A 17,414-nucleotide genomic window follows, 5' to 3' on the forward strand; every position below is an offset into this window, starting at 1 on the left:
GAACTCACCAGATGAATAAAAGTGATGTATCTTCATATGACACTTTAATGTTTACCAAGTGCTTTATATGTTTATTATCTCATTTGATACTCACAACAGTCTTTAGGGTTAGGGTTAGGGCAAGTGAGGAACATGAGATTCAGAGATATTAATTGATTTGCCTTGCCACATAGCTAGTGTCAGTGGTGAGTTTTGAACCTAAGACCTCCTAATCTCAAGCAGTCTTTCTACTACGCCTCAGTGCTAAGAAATAATTTTGTTAACTTAATCTACAGTTTTCTGAAAATCTATAGACTTCCAAAGAATTTCACCATCTCTGCTTACCTTTGGAGTTGCTGTTTTCATTTCTTCACAGATTATTAACTTTAGAATTCATTCAGTCAGAAGTTAATTGAAGGCTAATTGTTCACTTGTACAAACCTAACCAGCCGCTCGCTAGGTGGCCTAGTGAATAAAACTTGGGACCTGGGATTGGACCTCAGTTCAAATTGGCAAGTCACTTAAACTTTGCCTCCATTTCCTTAACTTTAAAATGAGGATAATAATAGCACCTACCTCCTAGGGTTGTTGTGAAGATCAGATGAGATAATATTTATAAAGCACTTAGCACAGTTCTTGCCACTTTGTAGGCAGTATTTAAGTGCTTATTCTCTTCCCCTAGCCCCTAACCAAAAAGATAGAATCAGCTTGTTAAATTTGTTTAGGTTTGGAAAGATTTCTTTTTAGATATTTAATGCCATTTAAAATGAATATTTTTGTACGATGAAATCAGTAGTCTGTCAAATAATTTGGGATTATTACTGTTTTTAATAAATAAAAACAAGGCTTACATACCTCTCACTTTTTTTTGTAAGAAGCCTTAATAAAGGGTTAATTATCTTCATGTTGTTCTGGTTAAATTTCTTCTATTTATTGGAAACAAATAAATTTATGTGAACAAACACCTTAAAACTCTTATGACCATCTTTTAAAGAAGTAATTTTGCTAATGGTATGGAACATTTTTCAAACATCATATAATTTTTTTAAAGTTATAATTTGACCTCACTTTAAACCAAATATTCAACATTAAGTGCTTATAAGGCACCATGGTAGGCACTGAGAATACAAAAGCAAAACTTAAAAATATTCCTTGCTGTTAAGGAACAATCTGTAAATAGATAAGTAAGTATGAGATAATTTGAGCAGGAAGATAGTGTTAACATTAGGGGGAATCAGAAAAGGCAAATAAACTGAAACTGGAAAGCAGTTAAAGATCTTAAGAGAGAGAGATAAGGAAATACTGTATTTAGGGGATGGGGCAAACAAGTGAGGGATGCAGTCAAGTTTTTGAAGTAATGTGAAATGAGTCTCAAGAGGTAGGATGGGGCTAGACTGTGAAGGAAGAATTTTTATGCCAGACTAAAGAATTTGTTATTTCATCCTAAAGGCAATATGGAACCACTGAGGATTTTTGAATAGGGAATTGATGTAATTAGACCTATGTTTTTGAATGATTCTTCTGGCAGCTATATGGAAGATGGATTGATAAAATGGAGAGTAGAAGGAGGGAAACCAATTGGCTAGCTATTGCAGTAGTCTATTAAATTTAACTTTTTTCAATCATTGAGCATTTATTTTTTTTCTCCCTCTTATCCCTCTCCTCAATGGAAAAGAAAAAGAAAAAGAAAACCCTTATAACAAATATATACAGTCAAGCAAGACAAATTCCTATATTGGCTATATCCAGATATTATTGTAGTGGTCTAGGTAGGAGGTGGAACCAGAATGGTTCCATTTCAATGGATAGAAGGTAATGAATCCATGAGATGTTATGAAAGTAGAATTGACAAGACTTACTAACTACATATGGAAGTGAGGTTGGTAGGAGGAATAATTAAGGCTGACTACTAATTATGATGATTTCAGTAGAAATAGGGAACTCTGTTAGGAGTCTTAGATTTTGAGGAAAAGATAATGGGTTCTGTTTTGAACATGCTGAGTTTGTGGGACTTTCCAGGAGAGATGTCTGATAGGCAGTTGGTGATGTGGGAGTTCAAGAGAGTGATTGGAGCTGAATATATAGATTTGGGAATAATCTACCAAGAGATAGTAATTGAACCCATGGGAGCTTATAAAATCACTGTAAAAGAATATGGAGAGAGACAAGAAGAAGATTAAAGGCAAGAACCTTGGGATGCTACCTCTGGAATATATTCTAGAAAAGAGGATTGAGGAGCCATGAGGCAGAGTAGTTTATTAAGGGTGAGCTTGATGCTAGCGCTCTTTAGTTTTGTGTTGGAACTGAATAAGGCATTTGTAGTTCATTAAAAAGTTAACAAAAAGAGGTTTATTTGGTTAACTCTAACATAGCAAGAATATGCAACAAGTATCCAGTAGCACCTAGCTTTTGTAAATGAGGTCCTCTTTGTCTCTATGGAAATGTGTCTGGTTATCAGGACAAAGTGTGATGATTTTTGTGGCGTTTAGACATCCACTAAATTAGAGAAGCCTCAACTCCATTTAGGCGGAACCCTTTGTCCCCCTTGTCAATGTAGCCAGAGGCTACCAGGAAGCCCCAATTAAGGAGGTGCATCTTGAGCCTTGTCCTACTCTGAGCCATTCAAGTTGCCTTTTTCTAACTCATATTTTGGGGATAGGAGAGAGTCAAAGGGGAAAGATTGGTGCTTTCACATGCCACCCCTGGGTGTCAGGGTCGGTCCTAAGGATCTTCTAGAAGACCTTCCTGTATTTAAATGCTTTCAGGGCTTTTATTGGGCATAGGCATAGACAATACCAAGGGAAGAAGGAAAAATTACACCCCCTCCTCTCACCAAGAATCAACATAAAGAAAAAGAAGAAAGGAAAAAAATGTGGAAGAAAACAAAAGCCAGAAACCCTTATGCTTTTCTGTTCTCTTTCAGATGGACCAAGTCTTAGATTGCAGTAATATGGTCCACATGGTGGGTGATGTGAAATCTTTGCAATTCACAGTGGGGCTTCCCAGGTGGTAACAATGAGCTGGAGCAGCAGCACCAAGGATATTAGGGACATAGCATAGAATCATGACACTTCTAAGCACAAGATTCTCCTCCAGATGTAAAGTGGTAGTAGTGAGTAGGAACAGCACCAGAACATCAGGGCCACAGCACAGCCAATACTTCTAGCACATTCAACAATTCTTCATCTTACCAGGGTCATCTGTAGTAAAGTGGTCATAAGCTTCTTGCATGTAACCTATCCTGGGATTTAAGATATTGAGGCTCTTGCAAAACTGCTGTCTACTTAGTATTCCCTGACTCAACCAACAAAACTTCCCTCTTCCTGAGAGCCACATCAGGGGAATGATATGAAATCTTTACTCCTTTCAGAGCCTCTGCCAAGGGGCTGCCCCATTCTTTCACAGTGGCTACATATGGACTCTTCTTCACTCTTATCCAGGGACTCAGAATTGCCACCAAATTATTGAGAGGATCCCCCTTTTTTCCAAGTAAATATACATTCAACGTAGTTAAATAATGAGTTTCATTTCCACCATGATTTTAAACAGCACAATGCCTTCCAATAATACTACCCCTTGGCCCCCAAACCATTCAGAGAAGGAATTATCTGAACTATCCCAGAGGAAAGATAGCCTGCCAATTGGACCTGAGCTATGAGCCCTTTAAAGGAGGCAAAGACCTTGAAACCAAGGTGATTCTGCCCTGAGAGATAAACAAGAAAGGGCAAGAGAGAATCTACTGTAACTGTGTCCCAAAGCAGTCTGTTCTTAAAAGGTAGAGCTCCCTGGAGACCAAATCCTGGAAAACAGTAGACAAAAGAGCCCTTTCCCTTTGATTTGTGAAAGACCTGGCTTCTAGAAGTTTGGACACCTGATTTGGGCAGTAAGGTATATAATGATATGGATGTTGATTAGCAAGAGCAACCTCTTGCCCCAAGATGGGAGATTGCCATTTTGCAAATTGGGGTTCAGATTGAGGACCACTTGGGTTAGGTGGCTATTTTGACTAATATAAGGACCCCGTTGGACAGGAATAACTGGCTGCATTTTCCTTAAGGGGAATCATATGGTCTTGTGTCCAGTGCAACATGGCATCACTACCCCATTGGTCCATAATGGCAGTGGGTGAGCCTGCTCCTCAACCTCTGCTGTTCTTGTATTGGCTCTAACCTGTTTAGTATAATATGCAATTGGTGGGTTGTGACATGCCCCACAAACAGTTATATGTAGTGGGAGGTACTGACAAAATCCTCCATTGGTTCTAACTTCAAAAGGGAAGACTTTATAATTGTCCAGTTCTTTACCCTTCAGGCCCCTAAAGAGGTGGCCAGCCCCATGGCTACTGCTCAGGAATCTGTATTAGATCAACTTCTTTTCTGCCTTATCCCTTAGGGCTTTTTTTCATATTCCAGCCATGCATTCTGGAATTCTGCTCACTTTGAGGACTTGCCAGGATCTCCAGCCGCACAAGGTCACCTATTATCAATTACTGGTTAAAATCCAGTTTGTGGATTTTAACTCTTTCTTACTAGATAGAGCCATCAATTAAATGGTGTTCCTCGAGAGTCAGGTTCTATTTTAAGGAGTTGACGAAGCTTTGGGTTTGCAGAGTACATGAAGTGGAGACCTCAGTGTCTAACATAGCCACCCTCTGTTTGTAAAGGATATTAACACTGAAAGGATCCAGGTAAGCACGGTTTTGAATGTACCATTTTCATTTAGGAATAGAACCCCCTGTGCCCTATCCATCTGTTTAGAGGGACCATCTTATATTATCCAACTCATAATGGGCAAGCCCAAACAAAGGTGATTATCTGCATCATCTGTTCAGTAGCAACCAGGGCCCAGTAACACTTGGACAACTGCTTTTCAAAGTAGTATAGTGAATGACCACTTTGGGGAATGTGGCAGCTTCAGGAGCCTAACAGTCTCTTATTCTAGCTACCCTTTGGTGCCTGTCAAAGACTTCACTCAGTCTGGTCATTGTGGTTAGAGATCTCCAGAAACATGGGCTTTGCAGAGTCATAAGGGCCTTAAGGGGAGAAATTGGTGGACAACTTTCTTTAGATCTTCCAGGGCTTTAGCCTTTTCTGGGCCCTACTTGAAAGAAGCAGAGTTGGGGTGATTTATTGAGAAAGAGCTATCAGGATACGCAGATGGAGAATGTAGGTTCTCTAAAACCTGAAGAGTCCAGTAAGTCTCTGGGCTTCCTTCTTAATTTGGGAAGTGAATGGCAGTAGCTAATTCTAGAAAGTGCCTGTTCTGGGTTTTCCCCACCTACTTTATTTCACAAAATTTGACGAATGGACTGGACCCTGGATATTCCCAGGGCTGAATTCTTCCCCTTTGTCCCTCACATGAGCCACTTGTGGATCTAGGGTTTCTGTCAGAATGGCATCATCTGTCCTGGTCAGCAGTATGTTATCAGTGTACCATCACTGAGCTCAGGAAGGGAGGCCTCTTTTCATGAGGAGGGTCATTAACCATATATACAGCTCCTGCTGGGCCTGAGCTACCTGGTTTATGACATTGATGAGGTTAGGAGCAAATGTACTGAAAGGCATGACAACTTCATTTAGCTCCCTTTAGTCCAATGTAAGCTGCCAGGAGCCATTGACTTCCTTGTGGGCACTATAAGTATGTTGTAAGGGGAGCTGGTGTAACAAAGTATTCCAGTTTCCATCATGTCCATAATTAGAGAAGAAATATTATACATTCTCCTAGGACCTGCTCTTGTTTAGTGTTAACTGCCCAAGATGGCTCAGAAACTCTTTAAGGGCTACCATTCATCCCTATTACAATAATATATAAAGATTGCAGAAATTGTCCTCACAAATAATGATTCCCAAGAACCCATTATACCCCATTCCCTTCATGGTCTTCCCTCTTTATCCTCCTCCAAATGATTCAAATGGGGCAGGGACTTTAGAGGATGCCTTAGACTAGGGAAGGATGCTGAAGGACACCTATTGCCCTGAAGCTGAATTTCCCTGTTCAATTTTACTAGTACCCCCATAGGCTGAGTTTCTGATGTATTCTGTCAATCTCCATTAGAGGAGATCCTTCACTTTCTGTCACCAGATTCATTGACTGCTCCTCTGCCTTCTTTTCACAGTGTTTAATAGCTAAGAACTTTGTTTTTGGTGAGTGCTTTGTTCTGCTCTTTCCGTCTTATTACACTGACATCTGTCTACTGCAGAATGGTCAATCAAGAAATGCTAGATTTGGTGCTTTCTTTACTCAGATAACCTTTTTCAGCACTCACTGAGCTAATCACTCCAATTGAGCCTGCTCACTATTCCATTGAGAGGTCTTTCCATTTACCATTAGAAGGGCCTGTTGTTTAACCATCCTTCAGTCACCTTGCTCTCCAGATTCGAAATGTCCTTCCTTCAACTCAGTTAATATTATGTGTTTTGCAGCAAGGGTGTACTGGAGCTGGAGCCCTTACCAGCTCATGAGCTGATTGTTAAAATTTTCAGGGTGAGCATTTACACCTTGGAAATTGGCAAAGCTACAAATCAAGGTTTGATTTATTGTTTTGTTGGTTGCCTAGGCTTAAAGTAGTAAATATATAATGTAGTATAAATATATATTATGTAGTATAAATATATATTATATAGTATTTATATTATATACTAATAAATAGTAATTGTTGCTTCTGTTTTGATGTTGAGACTAAATGAGGCACTCTTAAATCTTCGAAGTTAACAAAAGGAAGTTTACTTAGCTCTAAGGATATACAATAAGGATCCAGTAGCACTTCTGTAGAAGCAGCTCTTAACTTGACATAGAAGTGTGCCTGTTCAGTAGGGTGTGATGACTTGTATGGTCTTCAGATATCCACTAAGTTAGAGGACTCTTCCCCCAACCCCTCTCCATTTGGCTTGGACATTTCATGTTACAAGTGGCTAGGAAGCCTTGTCAGTATAAGCCAAAGGCCTCCAGGAAGTTTTGTCGGGGGTGCTTGGGCCTTAACCTACTCCAGGCCAATTAAGTCCTGGCTTTGTTGCTTTTTTTAAAAAATCTTTTGTTAGGGGAAGGGATTAAGGGGAAAACTTTGGTAGATACTGATGCTATCAAACAGGTGAATAACCAAAAGTGACTAGTGTCCTGGAAGTCAAAGGAGAAAGTATCTAGGATAGGGTGTGGATCCTGCGGCCTGGAGGCCACATGTAGTAGCCCTCTAGGTCTCCACAAGTGTGGCCCTTTTCCTGAATCCAAATCATCAGTCAAAGGACCACACTTGAGGACCTAGAGGGCCACATGTGGCCTCAAGGCCACAAGTTCCCCATCTGGAGAAAAGTGGTAGTTAGCACCTTAAAAAAATAAAACAAAAAAACTGCTGTGAATCAAGGGGGTGGAGGAAAGATTAAGGTAATCTTAAAAGTAATCCTATTTAACAATTAAGAGAGGATTGGTAACTTTGGAGAGGGCAGGCAATATGCACCTATTTTATCTAGTAGTTTGACTCTAAATGGGAATTGAGACCATAATTTGAAGGGTCAAGTGAAGGTGATTCCACCATTGTGGATACTCTCTCTACCAGTACATATCAAAACCCTTGTCTGCCTGAGTATATGATCTTCGGTAATAACTTTATCCAAAAAAATTTACCAAATGGTAATAATGAAACTTATGTTAGTTGGCCAGGCTTGTCCTCCAGTGGTGCACGTATCTTTTTCAATAATCTTCTGGTTAATCTTGCTGCTACAAATCTTTGCTGTTCTAATTCATTCTCTACTAAGCTGCCAAAGTGGTTTTCTAAAGCAAAGTTCTGAGGATGTTGCCTCCCCCCCCCCCCCAATAAACTCTGCTGGTTCCATATTACTTCCAGGTTCAAATATAAAATACTTTTGGTATTTAAAGCCCTTAATAATCTGGCCCCTTCCTATTCTTTTGATCTTAGTTTATTCCCCTCCCTCCATGTATTCTATGAGCCAGCTGCATTGGCCTTGCTATTTCTCATATGTAACACTTCATCCCCCAAAACTTTCACTGACTGTATCATATACCTGGAATATTTTCCTGTGTCTCCACCCTCTGGCTCATGCCATGCCTGAAGGAGGCCTTTCCTAGTCCTAGTCCTATATACAGTTTTTCAGGAAAGCATTTGTTGTAAATATTGAGAGACCCAGGTCACATTAAAGATTTATGAAGTTTTTATATTTAACCCTCTTCCATATTTTAGATTAAAATTCATAGTAGTAATTATTTTAGATAGAACAGTACTTGCTTACATTGAGACTGTATGTGAGGTCTCAGCATTTAAGCTCATATTTATAAGTTTTTTAATCTGCTTTATAAATTTCAGTGATTTCACAGACTGTACCACCTAATCAATTTTATGATATTTCAACTATAATTAGTAATGTTCATGCTTCTATTAACAGAAATGGATGATGAAGACTGTGAAAGAAGAAGAATGGAATGCTTAGATGAAATGTCAAATCTTGAAAAACAGTTTACCGACCTCAAAGATCAGTAAGTAATGGATCTACAGAAGGTCATTTCTGCTGATTCCATAAATTAGCAAAAGTGCAATTAGGATTATAGGATCCTAGATTTAAAACCAAAAAGAGACCATATAATTATGTTATTTGAATAAATTTTATTTTTACATATTATAGGACAGACTTTCTGTTCTGAGAAGAGACTGCTACTGTTTTTTTTCTACTGAAGACCTCATTAGCTAAACTGAGTTTTTCAGTTAGGGTTTGTAAAACAATGAGTTTCATGTTTCTATGTCATGAACAAGTTTTCACTTGGATTTTATTTATTAAAATGTTTTCCTTTCATTACTGCTATCTTGTAGTTCACCCAACCATTAAAAAAAAAACCCAGAAAGACAGATTTGAAACAATTACAACTAGAACTGTACTCTGTTCACCATTCCCTTTTTATCTTTTTGAAATTTTTTCTTTGATTCCGTTGCTTTTTTATATTACATTAATATTTTAATATATTCTTTCCCTCTCTATCGAGGAATCATCCCTAGTGACAAACATTTTTTTAAAAAGAAATAAAAATAAATAAATTCAGCAAAACTGACGAACACATCAACTGAACCTGATAAGAACTATAGCCCCTGCCTTTACAATAAATTTAGGGAAATGCAGTTTCTTAGCTTTCCTCTGCAGCCAACTTTGGCTGTTATAGTTAGTGTTCACTTCCCTTTATTGCATAGTGTTCTTACAGTTTACGTTGTTGTTTAAGTGTCTCTAAATCCTTCGTAGTCATCATTTCTTCTGGCACAGTAATATTCCATTATACTCATGTACCATAATTTGTTTAGCTGTTTCCCAGTTGGCATCTACTCTATTTCCACTTCTTTGCCACGACAAAAAGTGCTGCTATGAGTATTTTGGTGGCTATGGGACGTTTCTGTCTTTGATGTTCTTTTTTTAAATTTTTTTATATAAATTTATTTATTTTTAGTTTTCAACATTTACTTCCACAAGATTTTGAATTCCAAATTTTCACCCCATCTGGCCCCTCCCCCCACCCCAAGATAGCATGCATTCTGAATACCCCTTCCCCTAGTCTGCCCTCCCTTCTATCTCTCCCCCACTTCTCTTATCCCCTTCCCCTTCTATTTCCTGTAGGACAGGATAGATTTCTGTACCTCATTTCCTGTATTTCTTATTTTCCAGCTGCATGTGGAAACATTTTTTTAAACATGTGTTTTTAAAACTTGGGGTTCCAAATTTTCTCCCTTCCTCCCACCCTATCCACCCTCACTGAAAAGGCAAGCAAGTCAATACAGGCCATACATGTGCAGTTATGCAAAACACTTCCATAGTAGACATGTTGTGAAAAACTAACTTATTTCCCTTAATCCTATCATGCCCCCCCCATTTATTCTTTTCTTTCTTTTGACCCTGTCCCTCCTCAGAAGTACTTCCTTCTGATTACCCCTTTCCCAATCTGCCCTTCTCTCTATCATCCCCTTGCTCTCTTGTCCCCTTCCTGCCCTATTTTCCTGCAGGGTAAGACAGATTTCCATGCCCAATTGAGTGTGTATGTTATTCTCTCCTTAAGCCAAATCCTATGAGAATAAGATTCCCTCATTTCCTCTCACCTTCCCCTGTTTCCCCTCCACTGTAAGAATCTTTTCTTGTCTGTTTTGTGCGAGATAATGTACCCCATTCTACCTCTCCCTTTCTCCTTCTCCTAGTGCAATCTTCTCTCACCTCTTGATTTTATTCTCCAGATATCACCCCTTCATCTTCAGCTCACCCTGTGCCCTCTATCTATCTATCTATCTATCTGTCTATACATACATATAATTTTTTCTCCTCCCACTACCCTAATACTGACAAAGGTCTCATGAGTTATAAATATCATCTTTCCATGTAGGAATGTAAACAATTCAGCCTTAATAAGTCTCTAGTGATTTCTCTTTCCTGTTTACCTCTTCATGTTCCACTTGAGTCTTGTATTTGAAAGTCAAATATTCTATTCAGCTCTGCTCTTTTCATCAAGAATACTTGAAAATCCTCTATTTCACTGAATGACCATTTTTTCGCCCTGAAGGATTATAATCGGTTTTGCTGGGTAGGTGATTCTTGGTTGTAATCCTATCTCCTTTGCCCTCCGGAATATATTCCATGTTCCCGTTCCTAATGTAGAAGCTGCTAAATCTTGTATTATCCTGATTGTGTTTCCACCATACTTGAATTGTTTCTTTCTGGCTGCTTGCAATATTTTCTCCTTGACCTGGGAACTCTGGAATTTGGCTACAATATTCCTAGGAGTTTTCCTTTGGGGATCTCTTTCAGGGGAGATTGGTGGATTCTTTCAATTTCTATTTTGCCCTCCGGTTCTAAAATATCAGGGCAGTTTTCCTTGATAATTTCTTGAAAGATGATGTCTAGGCTCTTTTTTTGATCATGGCTTTCAGATAGTCCAATAATTTTTAAATTCTCTCTCCTGGATCTATTTTCCAGGTCAGTTGTTTTTCCATGAGATATTTCACATTGTTTTCTAATTTTTCATTCTTTTGGATTTGTTCTACTCTGGCTTGATTTCTCATAAAGTCACTGTCTTCCAATTGCTCTATTCTAATTTTTAAGGAAGTATTTTCTTCAGTAAGCTTTTGGACTTCCTTTTCCATTTGGCCAATTTTGCTTTTTAGGGCATTCTTCTCCTCATTGGCTTTTTGGACCTCTTTTGCCATTTGGGTTAGGCTATTTTTTAAGGTATTATTTTCTTCAGTATTTTTTTGGGTCTCCTTTAGCAAGCTGTTGACTTGTTTTTCATGATTTTCTTGCATCACTTTCATTTCTCTTCCCAGTTTTTTCTCTACTTCTCTTACTTGCTTCTCAAAACCCCTTTTGAGCTCTTCCAAGGCCTGGAATGGATTCGTATTTTTCTTGGAGGCTTTGGATGTCAGAGCTTTGACTTTGTTGTCTTCTTCTGGTTGTATCTTTTGATCTTCTTTGCCACCAAAGTAAGATAATATAGTCTGACTCTTTTTGCGAGGTTTGCCCATGATCCCAGCCAACTACTTGAGTTTTAAACTCTTTGTTAAGGTAAAAGTCTGCTTCCAATGTGGAGAATGTACTGTCCCAAGCTTCGGGGTTTATAGCTGTTTTCAGAGATACTTGTAGGGACCTGTAAATTTTCAGGTCTTCCAAGGTGGTATGATAAGGGTCGAGGTGTTTACTCTTTTCCTGGCCTGTGCTCTGGTCTTTGAGTGACTGGCCACAAGCAGTCTTTTCTCTCTTGGAACTGTGAGGAGGGTTGCCTCTCCATTGTCACTACAAGTTCCACCTCGCCAGTGCTCTTTCTCACCCCAGGACCGCCACCCAGAACTGTGACCCAGATCCAAGCATGGGCAAAGCAAGAGATTCCTGCCTCAGCACCAGCAAAGAGATGCCTGCAGTCCCCCTCTGATCAGCCACTTGATTCCCCCTCAGTCTGTGGGCTGGAAGCTCAGAACGCAGCCACCACCCTGGCACCCACTTTCTGCGCTCTGCACTCTGGAGCCAGTTCTGACCTAGCTTCTCTCTCGGCACTGCAGAAACAGACTTTTCCCACTGACCTTCTAAGTTGTCTTTGCCTTTCGTGGATTGAGGAGTCTGGAAACTGCCACAGCTGCCTATGATTCAGTCCTCTGAGGCCTGCTTCATCTTCTCTGTGGCCTCTGCACCCATGCCGAACTGCACTCCTCTACCGGCCTTGTGTGATATACCTTTCTGATCAACCATCCTGGCTGTCTTGGGCTGGAAATTTGTTTTACTCTGCCTTTTTTGTGGGTTCTGTTGCTTTAGAATTTGTTTACAGCCATTTTTTATAGGTATTTGGAGGCGTTTGGGGGAGAGCTCAAGCAAGTCACTGCTTTCATGCCACCATCTTGGCTCCGCCCCCTGCCATCTTGGCTCCACCCCCTTGATGTTCTAACAGTATGTTCCTAGCACTGGGTCAAAGGTATGGACATTTTATTCACTTTCATAGCATAATTCCAAATTGCTTTCTAGAATGGTTGAATCTATACATAGTTCCAGTAGTAGCATGTCTCCTTCTAGTACCTATAGCATTAACTATTTTCATATATTTTGATCTTTACCATCTTGAGTAGTGTGAGGGGAAATCTCTAAGTTGTTTTGATTTGTATTCCTTTTTTTTTAAGTTTTTATTTATTTTTTGTATATTATTTCACTGTAGTTATTCTAAGCATCCTTCCTCTTCCTAGAGAGCCATCCTGTATGACAAATAGTATTGTTTTAAGGGGGGAAAATCAGCACAACTGGTCAGTACATTGAAAAAGCCTGAAAATATGTGCAATGTGTAACATCTGTGGACCTCCCACCTCCATGAATGGTAGGTTGGGGATGTCTTTTCTTCCTTCTTCTTTTTTGATCATTATAATTTTATTATGTTCACCTTTGATTTTTTTGGTGTGTGACCCAGAGGACTAAGGGCTCAAGACTGATGACTTCACTTCCTCATTACCTGAGTACAAAAGCAGCTACAAGGAATGGGAGGGAGGAGGGGGGCTAATGAATTATGATGGATAACCGTCAAGGGAGCTTTTCTTACCTAATCAACTGGAGATATTTTAAATGCCTATCTTTGTTAAATATTGTTCTGGCATGAAAAGTAAATTTTTTTTTGTTAACAATTTAATGATCTTTTGAGTATCTCATAAACTACCTAGATACTGACCTTAGTCAGTCTGATTGCTGAATAATTAATATAGTCTGGCAGGAGTGGAGCATAATGAGCTCTCTGAAAGATAGGATAGAGAAGAAAGTGAGTCAAGATTAACCTTCATACTTCTGGTGGTGTTTTTGGTGATGCCTTTAGAAAAGTTAGAGAAGTCTGGAACTCTTAGTCCTCTGGGTCACACATCTTTTACCTGGAGGTACTGCCTCCTCCTGGCAAATTAGAGAATAAGCTGCCTATTGCCATTCAGCAAGAAGAGAACAATGTGAATATGCCCTATTTCCTTAGTAATTAAATGTCCCTTGAAGATAATTTCTGTAAACTGTTTTTAGGTCCTCTAGCTTTTTAGGGTCTTTCAGCCTCATAATTTAAGCGTCCTCCAAGTGCTACTAGAGATAGAGGTTATATCTTCAGAATTCACTTCACCTTCAGAGCAACCAGAGGGACTGAGTTTGTGAGATGGAAAAAAGAATGTTTCCCCTTATTAGAAACAGATAAATTAAAAACTAGTAGTGTCAAGTTCTTGTTGAGAATGGATGCTTTTTTATTGGTAATGATCATCACCCAATTACCTTGGGAAAGGCCTCCTGAAAAAAAAGCCCTCTCCCAGATTTGTATAAACTGGTTTCCAATGACTTTGGAAATAATTGCAATTGAACCACCACTCCTCAGATCTGTAATTGTATGTGGTCATAGTTAACCATTGACAGGTGAGGCCCTGGTAGTGAGAATGCAGACTAAGCCACATTCCTTTTTTTAGGGATTGTCTAATAGCTATGTCAGAGTAACTTTAGTTCAGTTTTAAAAATTTGTATTTGAAAGACTAACTGCAATTTCGCCACAAAGATTTTGTTGTGATTCTTTGGTATAAGCCATTATGTCTGTGTGTTGTGGGTATTTGAAAAGACAATGCCAAATTCTCCCCAGGAGCTCAGAAACATTTCTGGAATTAGGGATATGAATAAATGTCCCAGTTGGACCCCATTTGATGAGCTAAGGACAGGCAAATATTTTCTATCAGTTTTAAAAGTTTCCACTCTCACCCCTAAACTATGAATTGTAATTCTCATACTCTTTCCCTCTCTTTCCTTCCCCCCCATCTGTCTGTTTCTCTCTCTCTCTCTCTCTCTGTGTTTCTCTATTGCTGTATCTCGCTTTTGTTCACACCCTTCCCCTCCAAACCCCTTGTCCCATGGCCTCAGAAACACTTCTACATCCCTAGTAGAGAATTCTATAGCTAGCACAACATGGGAAATAGAACACATGTGCTGGCTTGTAGGAGTCTGGCTTTTTGCCTTTGTGTATTGCTTTCTGTCTTTCCTCCAGGCTAGGAGAGTAGGGTCAGGCCCCAGCATCAGTAGCATCCATGGAACTTTTGCTGAGCACAGGAGGGATGAGACATAGCACACTCACAGCAGCCTTCTATGTAGGGAGTTGGCCTGCCTTAGTGGTTGAGTCATGCCCTGCTGGTGCATTAGTGCTTAGGCCTGCAGCAAAATTCTGTCTCAGCATTTTGAAGAAGTACTTAGGCCCTAGTAGTAGTAGTAGTTGTCTTGGCTTGGCTTGTCACAGAGGTAGTAGCTGACTCTGGCATAGTGAGCAAGAAGCAGAGATGAGAGCCCTGATGGCAACTGGCCTTGGGCCAACAGACAGAGCTAAAGACCTCAGGTATTCCCTTTGATAAGAGTACAACTCCTTTTTAAGGAAGGCTTGGAAGACCAAAGGGTGGCATTGTTGGGAGGGAGCTCTCCAACATGGGGGAGGTATAAATGTCTGGCCAGACCCCCCCGCCCCCCCTCCCGCCAACCCTTCAGGAAAAAGGGGGCAGTGCCTCAGAGGCTTCTCTTGTAAGAGGCAAAATTTTCATATTCCTTCCTCCCCCAATCAGTCTCCCAGGAAAGGCAAGATCATGGCTGGTGGCCCAGGGAACACTAAATGAGTGGTAATACAGGGCAGATGATCCCTGGCCTGTGATGAGGATCAGTGACTGTGTAGGAAGTGTCATCTTTGCTATAGCCCAGAGGTCCCTGATGAGATACCCATTATATGGATCTGACTATTTAGATGTGAGTCTCAGTCCTTCCTGGGACTCTTCCAGATTCAGTCCTTTTTTTGTTTTGTTATGTTTCTGTTTTAGTTTTCCTCTTTCTTCCTTTAGTGCTACTTATGTCAGGCTTCTTGAATATTGGAGGTCAGGGTAGACCAGTACCAGACCTAAGTTGTTTAAGTGGTAGAAAGTCTTCTAAAAGATGTTAATGACTTTACCATCAAGGGGTAGAGTTTGGGAGGAGCAATATCTTCATCCCTTTCCCCCATGAAGTTTAAGCTGAGGCCTCTCTCATAGGTTTGGCTGATGAATCATAAGTAATGCCAGCAGGGAAGCTTTGTTTAATTAGCTAAGTCAACTCAAGGTGTCTTCAGTTTCTATCCTTGTTGAATATCATTCTCTTGTCATGACAAAGTGAAGCTCTTTTTGCTACTGTTCAATCACCTAAGAATATCTGTTGAACCTAAACTACCAGGACACTGGCCTGAGTCAGACCCAGTTCATAACAGCCAATATAATATCCAGACAGTGTAATACATAGGCAGGCTGCTTTGGAGCAATCAAGTGTCTAAGTAGACTGAGACAGAGCCACAGCAGGAGAAAGAGGCAACTTGGGACCAGGCAATACAGCACTAAGGCCTGCCATTCCAGAGTCACAGCAATGGGTAGGGACTGTGCAGTGTCCAAGTAGTCAATGCCAGAGCCACAGACAGGGCTAGTACAGTGTCCAGGCAGCCCTGCCAGAGATGCAGTAGGAGACAGGGCCATCACAGTCAGTGAATATCATATAACCAGTGCTATAGACAACCAGTTGAGGGCCTGTCAAAGCCACTGCAAAGGGTGGAGCCAACTCCCACTGGGGGATTGTGAAAGAAGTAAATAGAGACTAGTATGATGCCAAAACCTGGGTCAAGCCACCAGGAAACTGAGCTAGAAGTGAGGGATTCCTGTAGAATTGTTTTGAACAAATATATTCCAAGAAAACATAATATAAATGAAAGGGATATTTATATATTTATAAAAATTACGAAAAATCTAGGTTAACAGAAAAGAAGTAGAGATTCTAAATAACCAAATCTTAGCAAAAGAAATTGAACAGGCCATAAAAGCAACTTCCAACTTCCAACAACCCAACTGTGCCAGATGGGTTTACAAGTAAATACTGTCAAAAAATAAGTTACTCAGGTTTTACACAAACTATTTACAAAGTTAGGAGATGTTATCCTACCAAACTCCATTTATGAGACAATTTTATTTCTAAGCATAGGAGAGCTCACTCAGAGAAAGAAAATAGGCTGATATCGCTAATGAGTATCAGTATAATATTATTAAATAAAATATCAGTAATGAGGCCAAAGCAAAATATTCACCAGATTATATACTATGACTAGGTTGGATTTATACCAGCAACAAAAGGATTTTTTGTTTTCAATAGTTAAGAAAACCTTAAACATAATTTCTGTTGTTCAGTTGTTTCAGTTGTGTCTGACTCTTCATGACCCTATTTGGGGCTTTCTTGGCAAAGATACTGGAGTGGTTTGTCATTTCTTTCTCTAGCTCATTTTACAGATGAGGAACTGAGGCAAACAGGGTTAAGTGACTGCCCAAGGTTACACAGTTAGTAAGGGTCCAGGCCAGGCACTCTCTCCATTACACCAACCTAGCAGCCCATTAAACATAATAGACCATATTAATAACAGTCAATATAAATCCTGACAATGTACCATCTTTTATTTTAAAAACACTAAAAAGCATAGAAATGAATAGACCTTTCCTTTATATGGTAAAGAGCCTCTCTATAAAACCAAAAGCTAGTTTCATTTATATAGTTTTTAAATTTTCTTTTTAAAAAAATTTTATTAATTTATTTTGATTTATCAGTAATCACTTCTATATGCTTATGAGTTTAAAATTTTTCTCCCCCTTCCTCCCCACCACCCTCCCCAAGATGGCACACAATCTGACATAGGCTATACATTTACATTCCTATTAAACATATTTTCACATTAGTAATATTGTAAATAAAAATTAAAACCAATGGGAGGAACCATCAGAAAGAGGAAACAAAACTCAATAGAAGAGGGAAAAAAATAGCAATTCAACTTCCATAGTTCTTTCTTTGGATGTGGATAGCATTTTCCATCATGAGGCCTCTGGAGATGTCTTAGATCCTTGTGTTGCTGAGAAGGGTTAAGTTTATCAGTATTAGTCATCACAC

At 39.6% G+C, this 17,414-nt stretch overlaps 1 protein-coding gene across 3 annotated transcripts in view; it reads left to right on the forward strand.

The window, feature by feature from the left end:
• BRMS1L (BRMS1 like transcriptional repressor) overlaps positions 1–17,414 on the forward strand; it is a 161,523-nt gene that overhangs the window by 60,951 nt on the left and 83,158 nt on the right. For all 3 annotated transcript variants that reach the window (XM_020991374.2, XM_020991377.2, XM_020991375.2), the window contains one exon: positions 8,373–8,463. In XM_020991374.2, the coding sequence (XP_020847033.1) occupies positions 8,373–8,463 (91 nt within the window). The remainder of the gene's footprint in view (positions 1–8,372; positions 8,464–17,414) is intronic.

The sequence above is a fragment of the Phascolarctos cinereus genome, unplaced genomic scaffold (genome assembly GCF_003287225.1).
Source record: "Phascolarctos cinereus isolate Bilbo 61053 unplaced genomic scaffold, phaCin_HiC Scaffold_2;HRSCAF=192, whole genome shotgun sequence".
Taxonomy (NCBI): Eukaryota; Metazoa; Chordata; class Mammalia; order Diprotodontia; family Phascolarctidae; genus Phascolarctos; species Phascolarctos cinereus.